General features: G+C 42.2%; 1 protein-coding gene across 4 annotated transcripts in view; it reads left to right on the plus strand.

The window, feature by feature from the left end:
• SMARCAL1 (SWI/SNF related, matrix associated, actin dependent regulator of chromatin, subfamily a like 1) overlaps positions 1-11188 on the plus strand; it is a 55488-nt gene that overhangs the window by 32248 nt on the left and 12052 nt on the right. For all 4 annotated transcript variants that reach the window (XR_006101086.1, XM_042443824.1, XM_042443814.1 and 1 more), the window contains exon 10: positions 7979-8119. Coding sequence is in view for 3 of the 4 variants with exons in the window: in XM_042443824.1 (XP_042299758.1) it covers positions 7979-8119 (141 nt within the window). In the remaining variant the exon portion in view is untranslated. The remainder of the gene's footprint in view (positions 1-7978; positions 8120-11188) is intronic.

The following is an 11188-nucleotide window of genomic DNA, read 5'->3' on the forward strand; positions in this document are numbered from 1 at the left end:
TAACTGGACGATAATTGTTGGGATCCTCTTTTTTCCCCTTTTTGAAGATGGGGACAACGTTTGCCCTCCGCCAGTCTGCTGGGATCTCTCCTGTTTTCCAGGAGTTTTCAAAGATTATTGCCAATGGCTGCGATATTACATTTGCCAGTTCTTTTAATACCCTTGGATGGAGTTCATCTGGTCCCGGAGACTTAAATTCATTTAGATTAATAAGGTGTTCCTCTACTATCTCTTTACTTATTCTGTGCTGAAATTCCCCTATTCTGTCCTCTGCTCCATTATCTTCAGGTTGAGCACCCTTTGCCTTTTCTGACAAGACTGAGGCAAAGAAGGTGTTGAGTAATTCTGCCTTTTCTCTGTCTTCTGTTAGCATTTTGCCATCTTCTCCACGAAGTGGCCCTACTGTTTCCTTCTTCTTCCTCTTGCTGTGGACATATCCAAAAAAGCCCTTTTTATTGTTCTTAACCTCTCTAGCAAGCCTGAGTTCGTTCTGCGCTTTAGCTTTTCTGACTTTACCCCTACACATGCCTGCTATTTCTTTGAATTCCTTTTTTGTGATTTCCCCCTTTTTCCATTTCTTATACATGTTCCGTTTCAAACTTAGCTCCGTTGAAAGTTCCTTAGTCATCCATCCTGGTTTCTTGAGACACCTCCCGTTTTTCTTTCTCACTGGAACTGTTTGAAATTGTGCCTTCAGTATCTCTCTTTTGAGAAACTCCCATCCATCCTGAACTCCTTTATTTTTTTAGTATTTCTGACCATGGAATCGCTCTCAATACTTCTCTAACTTTACTGAAATCCGCTCTCCTAAAGTCTAGGATGCGTGTCTGATTATACCTGGCTTCTCCTTTCCACTGTATTACAAACTCCAGGAGAACATGGTCACTTCCACCTAATGATCCCACCACTTGCACCCCATTAACCAAGTCATCCTTGTTGGTTAGGATCAGATCTAAAATAGCTGACCCCCTTGTTGCCTCTTCCACCTTTTGGACCATGAAATTGTCTTCCAGGCAAGTGAGGAATTTGCTAGGCCTTGAGGATTTTGCTGAGTTTGACTTCCAGCAAATATCAGGATAGTTGAAGTCGCCCATCACTACTACATCTCTCTTTTCTGACTGTGTGGTCATCTGTTCTAGAAAGATATCATCCAATTCCTCAGTCTGACTTGGGGGTCTGTAGTAGACTCCCACCGTAACATCCTTGTTGTTTCTCTCCCCTTTGATTCTTATCCAGATGCTCTCCACCTGGCTTCCATGATTGATGTCCAGGATCTCTTCACTGGTGTAAATATCTCTGACATATAGTGCTATTCCTCCTCCTTTCTTATTTGGCCTATTTCTCTTAATAAGGTTATACCCCTCTATTTCCACATTCCAATCATGAGACTCATCCCACCAGGTTTCAGTGATGCCTATTATATCATATTTGCTTTGTTGTACTAGGAGTTCGAGTTCATCTTGCTTATTTCCCATGCTCTGTGCATTAGTGTAGAGACATCCCAGACCATGGTTCCCTTTTACTTGCTGCCTGTGCAAGTTTTTTTTTGCCTCCCACTGTTGGGTCCTTGCACTGTTTGCCTTGTCTCCTCTTTGTCAGTTTGACTATTTTCGCCATCCCTTTCGCCTTCCTTAATATTGCCTCCCTTCCCCTCGGAACTCAGTTTAAAGCTCTCCTGATCAAGTTCTTGAGACTGTTGGCAAAAACATTTCTTCCAACTGGCGTGAGATGCAACCCGTCTGTTGCAAGAAGTCCCTCCTCATGGAATCGCAGCCCATGATCGAAGAATCCAAATCCTTCTCGGCGGCACCATCTGCGAAGCCAGTTGTTCACATCCGCGATTTTCCTCTCCCTTCCTGGACCATGCCCTTCAACTGGCAGAAGAGACGAGATGACAACCTGTACATCCATTCCTTTCAGCTTCCTACCAAGCGCCTCGTAATCCCTTTTGATGTTCTGAAGGCTGTGTCTTGCAGTATCATTAGTTCCCACGTGGACCAAAAGGAAGGGGTATTGGTCAGAAGGCTTGACCAGTCTTGTCAGCCTCTCTGTCACATCATGGATCTTTGCACCTGGAAGACAACACGCCTCTCGAGACATCTTGTCAGGCCTACAAATCACTGCTTCTGTACCCCTCAGCAAGGAGTCCCCCACTACGACCACACGCCTCCTCCGAGGCTTAACAGCGACTGTTCCCTCGGGTGGGACTCTCAGGCTCCCCTGCTCTGTCCCTGAAGTCTGTCCATGCTGCTCTTCTTCATCCTCCTTGATAAGGGAAAGAGCTTCGAATCGATTCTCTAGCTGCAAGCTCCCCGAACAATTCCTTCTTGGCTTACTTCTCTTTGTGACATTCCTCCAGCTGTCTGCCTCCTCTGTTTGGCAAGTGACCTCTTCCACCCTAGCATCTTCCTCTGCGTGGTACTCATCCAAGATGGTTAGTTCTATTGTGTCCAGAAAATCCTCTTGTTCCCTAATATGCTGAAGTGTAGCTACTCTGGACTCCAGCTGCTGCACTTTCTCCTCCAAGAGTGCTACCAACTTGCACTTGGTGCATGTGAAGTTGTCCACTTCTGTAGGCAAGAAGAGAAACATCCCACAAGAGTTGCAGGTGACTGCAGCAGATCCCTCGTTGTCCATACTGCAAAGTCTTTAGTAATGAATATAACGGTCAATCTACTGGGAATACTTCTTTAAAGGAATGTACTGGCTGTTATGTTACACTTAAAGGGAAGGTTCTGTTTCAACATCTGATTCTAACCTGATGCCACTTGAGCAGGGTTGTTGAGTTAAAGAACTACACTGCTACCTCGGGTTACGAAATTAATTCGTTCCGCAATTCCTTTCGTATCCCGAAAATTTCGTAACCCGATCATTTCGTATCCCGAGGCACCAGTGTACTAAAATTCGCGCGCTCCGCCCCCTTGTGACTCACAGATGTGACTCACAGAAGCTCCTCCCCTTCAGCAACGAGCACACGGTTTCAAGCACACGGTCTCAAAATGGCTGCCAAGCAGCTCCTCTCCTTCTCCTCTCTCTGGCCGGACTGCTTCATTCAAAAGTTAAATAAAATTCACACTGGCTTCAAATGAAAAATTCCTTTTGAAATAAAATTGTGAATTTTAAATACATTTTTCATGGAGGAGAGTTTCCTTTAATGAAATAACTATTTTTCCAAAGCCAATTTTTGATGTTTTTCTTTGCAAAAAGTCTGACTCAAAGCAAGAAGATGGTCCTCAGTGAATAGAGGAATTCTAAGGGATTGGCAGACTAGGGCTACATCTGCACTGCAGAAATAATCCAGGTCGACACTACTTTAATTGTCATGGCTCAGTGCTCTGAAATTCTGGGAAATGTAGGTTTCTGAGACATTCAGCCTTCTCTGTCAGAGAGCTCTGGTGCCACAACAAACTACAAATCCCAGATTCTGTAGTATTGAACCGTGGCAGTTAAAATGATATCAACCTGGATTATTTCGACAGTGCGGATGCAGCCTAGGTCAGTATAGGAAAAAATATCCTGGATACCAGAAGTGATTCAGAACATATTTATCCCATAATCATTATGTTGGCAGGTAGAGAGCCCATCAGGCATCATGAACTTAATGGTTAGAGAGCTATATTTTTCAAAAACATTTCCAGTCAGTTAATGAAACATGTATGAGGATGTTGGGCATCAGTCCAAGCCATGTTACCCTACTCTTGTGCAAAATTGTACAGCTTTCCAGTATATCCTGATAACATTCAGGATTACGATTATCTTCCACTGTAATATTCTTTTTGTACATTGCCCTCCGGCAGAAAGCAAAAAAACTTTTTATTTTTTAATTGTCTCAAAACAGAGAGGCTGAAAACTTAATATGTGCTGAATTGCCTAGCAAGGAAAGAATTGATTTTATTATCTTTAGTGAATGGAAGCTTAGGGGTATCTTTTAAAAAAACACATTCTGCTTTGTGTAGGAATCATTTTGCTTTGAAGTAATAGAGTTGTGAATATCTTCTAGTTGTCAAGGTCATCTTCTCTTTATTTCTTCTTGTGTCTTAGGATCTTGTGATACTCTTATTTTTCTAACTCTGGAATGTCTGCAATCATGTGAAGTTGAAGCTTTCTCACTTTGAATCAGTTCACTTTTGGATTTGAATACTGTGTGTGTAGCGATGAATATATTTCAAATTATTTGCAGCAGTGATACTTGGTTAATAGTCTAACCTTAGGCTTATTGCACAGTTAGAATTGGCATGCATTCCAATGCTATTTTATGCCAGAAATGAAAACTTGAAAAAATATAGACAGTCTCCCCACTGGTCCCAGCTCTGTCTTTCTCAAGAAGCAAAGTCTTCTACATTTAAATTACCACCCAGTATTTCCATTTTGTGTCAGACAGGGCAACACACACTTTAAATGTTAAGCAGCTGACAAGGAGAGAATAAGAAGGGATTGGAAGGATGGCTATAATTGTGTACCCAGCACAATGTGCATTTAAATAATAGCCATCATGCAAAGCAAGTCAGACAGCCACACTGTAGGTCACCTGCTGTAAAAATCATTTAAAAACCCAGTAAATCATTGCATGAAAATAAGGCATTTTTGCATGTGCTGTGATGTTTATTTCCTAATGTGTTCCTCAACCATCCTTTTGCATTTTGGAGCGGTTGGATATCCAGTGGAAAATGTCAGAATATTGTATAGTTGGTTTGGCATTGTAAAGTATCATTCTTGAATTCTTTCTCTGAAGTAGCTTTTTCCATATTTTCTTTTACCATAATCAGATTTTGCTCTTGCAGGGATTGTGTCAGTGGCACTAATGGCAGCATTACCTTTGCTAGTGGCACAGTCTTGCTAGAGCAATCATTTGCTTTGAGTTTCCAATTAAAATCTATGTCACTGTTTCAGTGGTCCTCCAGCATAATTACCATCTCTTGGTGGGGTCATCTGAATCTAAAGCATGAGTAGAAAAGACACTCAGCCTCAGTTTTTCTCCCGTTTTCTTGGGCACAGGGCTGCATTTTCTTCATTTGTTTTCGCTGTCCAACCTACATTTTCTCTTCACTGTATCTTAAAATATGATAATGCCTGACCTGTCAGAACTGCCCCTCTTATTTCCATGTAGGACAAAAACAATTACACTCATCTGTCCACATTTGCGGCTTTGACTTACGAATTTGATTATTCATGGATTTTATTAATATGTTATCTCTAGGAATATTTAGGTCCTCCAGCGCAACTCTGTGGTCAACTTTAACCAAAATTCACACTGAAGGACCTTGAGATTCCCAGAGAGAACACTCCACTAGGCACTTGTAGCTCCTTCAGCGCAATTCTGTGGTTGGTGTCAGATGTTGACCACAGAGTTGCACTGGAGTACCTAGAGATTCCTAGAGAGATGTTCTCTCAGGTAAAAAACATAGTGTTTTTGTTATTTGCGGTTTTTCCACATTCACAGGGATCCTGTGACCCTAACCCCAGCAAATGTGGAGGGACGAGTCTATTATTTGTCCACAGAATAACTGGACATGGAAATTGCCATTTGGAAATCAATGGGAGAACAGTTCACTCTTCCAAGACAATGTGCTGCTGACCTGAGAACGCTGTCATTCTTCATAAAAGGAATGTCAGGCCCTTTATAGATGGGCACCCTAGTACGTACTCCATATGTACTAGGGTTGCCTGGGAACGTCTCTTTCAGGCGCCCCCAACCCTAGTATGTACAGGGTACATACAAAATGGTGGCGCCCATTCTACATGGGCGCCACCATTATGACATCACGGCCGCGCCGCCTCCAAACAGAGCGGCGTGGATGTTACATCCTGGCGTCGCAGAAGGGCGCCTGTGGCGCCCTTTCTACAGCACCGGAAGGAGCTTCATTTTGGAGTTCCTTCTGGGTTTTGTGTCGCTGGCGCAGCCTTTACACGGCTGCGCCAGCAACACAAAGGAGAAAGGGGCCGAGTGGCCCCTTTCTCCCTTTCCCCACTGTGTCGGGGTGTTCTTGGGACTTGAAGCCCCAAGGACACCCCTTTCCAGGCTGTGGGAAGCGGCCTTTTGCCGCTTCCCCGCGGCCTGGAAAAGCGGCGGATTGGGACCTCAGGGCTGCCGCTGTGGCAGATGAGGCCTCAATCCATCGGGGAAAGGGGCGGGTACAGGCCGCCCCAAATGGGCGGTCTGTAAAGCGCCTCAAATTCCACCATGAGACTGTTTAATTAGAACACCAGATTTTAGTTGTCTGCTTCATTATTTAGGCTTAGTCAAAGCAATGGTTCCCTATATCATCACAGGTGTCAACTAAAATAACACAATAGGGACAATTATATTATCACCGTTATTGCTGCTGTGAATAGTTAGTTGATTTTTAAACTCTGCAAAAACTTGCCACAGATAGTTCAGTTGCATTTTCATAGTTGTTTGGCTCAATTTAAGCCCCTCACCTTTTGATCCATGCATATACCTGCTGTATGTGAATGTTACACATTAATCTGGTGAAGATGGCTCTAGTCATCAATGCTTATGAAACAATAAATCTTTTTCTCTTTAAAATGCTTCAGATCACTCTGTTTTCATTGTGAGTTCTTAGAGCATGTGATGTTCCTTATAACATTGACACTCAAAATGCAGGTCAGTAACACATTATCCCTGTAGGACAAGGTTGGCCTTGGGATGGATAAAATAGTCAATTGTCCCAGTTACCAAGATGAAGGGGGTACCAAAATGAGCTTGGTGGCTTGACCTTTGTTGATTGTATTGTCTGTAGTGAGCTAGGGGCAAAAACAAATAGCTGTGTTTTCTGCCCTTTTTCAGAGCTGCAAAATGAATGTCTACCAAGTGGCTTCAAAGTACAGTATGCTTCTTTTTCAGTATCTAGTTTGATGATGTTTTCTTTTTAAAAAATCCACAGTCTTGAAAAGTGTTTCACATAGCTATATCTCTGTAACAATGTCTCATCCACCAATCTACTGTAAGAGCCTCACAGCTAGCCCCAATTTGGCCATATCCAGGTTATTGCAGAGCAATCAGGGCTGTACCCACCTACTTTACTTTAGCTGGACACTCTGCAAGGATGTCATCTGCAGGGACCTCCCAATGACCCCTAGTGGTCCCTGCTGGTTCCTGTCACATTTTGGGGAAATAATTCTGACCTAGGCAGTGACTGAATGTCATAAGGCAGGTTTATGGCATCATTAATTACTAACAAGATGCCAGCCAATATTTTTGACTACAGTTTGAGTCTCCCTTATCCAAAATGCTTGAGACCAGATTTTGTTTTGTTTTTTTAATTTTGGAATATTTGCATATACATAATGACATATCTTGAGAGATGAGACCCCACTCTAAACATGAAATTCATTTACTGTACTGTATATGTTGTATACACCTTATACACATAGCCTGGACGTAATTTTATACACAATATTTTTAATAATGTTGTGCACGAAACAAAGTTTGTACATTGAACTGTCAGAAAACAAAGGTGTCATTATGTCAGCCACTTATGTGGAAAGTTTTGGATTTTGGAATATTCCAGTTAAGGGAGATTCAACCTGTACAGTGTTTTGAAGCTCTGATTAAAAATAAAAGCCATAATAAAACTCTAATTTCAGCCAGTATTGGCAACCATTGTAAGTACTTCAAACATTATCAGCCTTTTTAGTCTAACTTGGCTACATAGCAAAAGGGTTTATGGAAGATGTTGTCAAAGGTGCCCCTTGCCAGAGAGTGCTCTTTATCTTATGGTCAATGGTACTGGATACAGAGGCAGAGACAGAGAGGTTTAGCAAGCTGCCACCTAGTGAGCTGGTGGCGGTTTTAAGAGATATGTGAACAAGGCTTTTCTCAGCTCACACATCTCCCTTTTCACCCACCCCCATTCCACTGCATTAGCTGAACTCAGTCAGCAATGTCCACAGTTTTTGGAACTAGATTTTGTTTCCTCATTTCTGTTTGGGATGGTGGCCATAGAACTAACCTACAACATTTTCACTCTTGCAGGCTGCCAAACGAGTGATCTTGCTATCAGGAACTCCTGCCATGTCACGCCCGGCTGAGCTGTATACACAGATGGCAGCTGTCAGGCCATCCTTCTTCTCTCAATTCCATGCCTTTGGGCTCCGCTACTGTGATGCTAAGCAGGTAATTGTGGGCTATTCCTGGCAAAGTGGGAACAAGGGAATTATTCTTTGGAAATAATAGTACTGAATGCATGCTGGGAAGCATTCTGTGCTCTGCATAGATCATGGGGAAGCAAAACCATTCCATTTACCATCTCCTCTTATTGAGGTTTTGCCCTTTGAAAGAGCAGATCTTCCACAGCAGCAATTGGCCATAGCTTCTTGACAGAGCACGTGCTTTGAATGTGTTAAGATCCTAGATTTGTTTCCCAGCAGTTGAAAAAGTACCATTTGAGCAACAGGGATGGGGCAGACCTCGGCCTGAGGCCTTGGCAAGATGCTGCCTCTCCTGCAAGATGACACTGACCTAGGTGGTTAAGGATCTAATTTAGTATAAAGTGTATCTTCTTCCATTTAAAAGTGATTGTGTCCAGTGGGAGCTTGGTACTTCCAGACAGAACTGATGGATAATCATCTGAGGTTGCAGGAGTGATGACTGTGTGGTCCTCCAGATGATGTTGGACTATAGTTGCTGTCAGCCCTAGCCAGATTAGGCAATGATGAAAGATGATGGGAGCCACACCTTGCTGTCCCTTTCTGGAATAAATGTGGCCCTGGAGTTCCTGTGTAAACCTTGTGGACTTATTCACCTGTAATTGTTACAGGTGTATAACCCTGTGATAGGTTCACCTTAGGGTCACCATATGTCAGAAATGACTTGAAGGCACATGACACACATATACACACACAATTGTTACATGCCTTTTTAAAAATGCTTGGTGTGTATGTAGGTATAGGTAGAATCATGTGGCATATAATTGAGTAGCATCTGAGAATGAGTAGGGAGGACATAGGAACAGAATGAGTTCTCACTGCCATTGTTGTATTTTTGTAAATTAGGTTTGACCTTCAGGTCTTGGACAACATCTTGCTTTTGTCCTAAATGTCTTCTTAATAGAAGCTGTAAGGGTCATTCAGTTTTGTTTCATTATTAATCACCCACCTTCACAAAGCAGCTGAATTTCACAGGTCCTTTCCATAGCCCCTAAGGCGATTTTACTAGTTATTAAGCTATTGAATGAGAAAAGCAGCTGTAATAATTGTATTTTTCTGCACATCGCTCTCCCCCCCCCCCCCCGTGTTCTGTGCTTTAACATGACATATTATCCAAATCTTCCTAATTGCAGAAAGTGCCTTAATGTTTCATGTCAAGATTATTTGTGACTTTGCTATTTGTATGTAGACGTGAGACTAGGGAGTGAACAGGGTGAAAAGAAGTGAGTGTAGCTTTGCTTTGCTCTTCCTCTTAACCTTCAGGGATTGGAACAAAAGGGAGAATTATGGCAACCATTAATGTACATTTCTATTCTGTATTACCATACTCTCCCTGTCCCACCCCTCTGCGCCCCCTCCCCACCATTGTCAATATGTAGGAATAGCTAAATTTACTAATAGGAAAGATACATGAGGTCATTCACCCCATTGGTCATGGTACATGTGCCTCCACTTGGTAAAGCAATATTTTTTTCAGCCGAGAAGACAACTAGACTGGGTAGGAAGTTGAGGATAGAAGGGAGCCACACATCATAGAAGCACATATGTTCCTCCAAAACGTCCCTGCAGGCTAAAGACAGAAGGCTAGGATGTAAGGTCTTAGTCTTTCCAGGATCTAAGAATACTTACCACAGATGTCCCTTGTCAATCTTCTTTTGAACCATGGATCCTAACTGCTGGAAGAGGGGGAATGGCAAATGAGAACTGGTAGATAAAAGGAATGTTTAAGATTATTCTTTTTTACATGCTGATTTTTCCCTCCTAAAAATGCCCTATGCTTGTATTAATATTACAAGCCAAATATAATGTTTAGAGCTCTGTTTCTGTTTTATAATAATTAATTGAACTTCACAGTGTTCAAAAAGATGGTATATAAATTGGTCCGGGATCCATAAGGATAGAAATTGGTGTAATAAAAGTGATATGCTCCTAACAGGAATAGTATTGTGTTGGTTAAACAAAAAATCTTCACAGCTCAACACCTCTATATAAAATATATTTCACTTAAAAGGAATTGATTTATTTTGTGGCAGAAAGCCACAAATCTCTGGCAAATGCAATAAGCAAAGATATGGAATTTTTATATTGGTTTACAATCCAACTTCTTGGCACTTCTTGCTCATAAAAAATGCAACAAATGTAGTGTCACCTGGTTAATTTATGAGCCAAATTCTGCAAAAAGAGGTGCTCTAGAGCCATTTTTCAAGCAGTTGATGTTGTTAGTGAGTGTTAAAAGATGAAAATGTACACTTAGATTGGACAGATGCTCAGTTGGGAAATATTCAAAAGCTTATCTTAAAGGTATATCCAAATTACAGTTGAGAGCAGGCAGGGATGCAGCTTCTTGGCTTCATTGTGTTCATTGTGTTGCTGTCCCTCAGAGTCAAGGAATGTGTGTTTTGAACAGGTGTAGTTTACAAGGCTATTGGATATTCCTGGTATTGAGTCTTTGGGACTCAATTTGAATCAGAGTTGGCAATGAGGCTGAGAATAGGCTATCATTCCATAGAATCATAGAATCGTAGAGTTGGAAGAGACCACTAGGGCCATCCAGTCCAACCCCCTGCCATGCAGGAAATCCAAACCAAAGCATCCCTGACAGATGGCCATCCAGCCTCTGTTTAAAGACCTCCAAGGAAGGAAACAATCATTATGTTTTCCTACTACTGAAGGTCAAGAAGCTGCCTTGCATTTTGGTAAACTTTTCATTTTTACTAAGTGTCTCCACTGAGATGGGTAACAGCCTGGCACATATTTTGCATACAAAAGGTCCCAGGCATCTCCAGTTAAAGCCGTGCAGAGCAGCACAGAATGTGTGCTCCTTGGTATAGAATGTCATTTTCTGTGGATTTCTGCATTCATTAAAGTGAAAGTTCTTATGGCCCTAAAGATACCCTTGGCCATGTATAGGCTAAGCCTGCCAAAATCAGAAAGGCCCCAAAGAAGAGTGAACTAGCTGTTGTGGCAGGGTTTCAGAAGCCTACAGCACATGGACCTAGCCTCTGACTAACAAAAGAAGTCTTACCAGTGGGAACAA

The sequence above is a fragment of the Sceloporus undulatus genome, chromosome 1 (genome assembly GCF_019175285.1).
Source record: "Sceloporus undulatus isolate JIND9_A2432 ecotype Alabama chromosome 1, SceUnd_v1.1, whole genome shotgun sequence".
Classification (NCBI taxonomy): Eukaryota; Metazoa; Chordata; class Lepidosauria; order Squamata; family Phrynosomatidae; genus Sceloporus; species Sceloporus undulatus.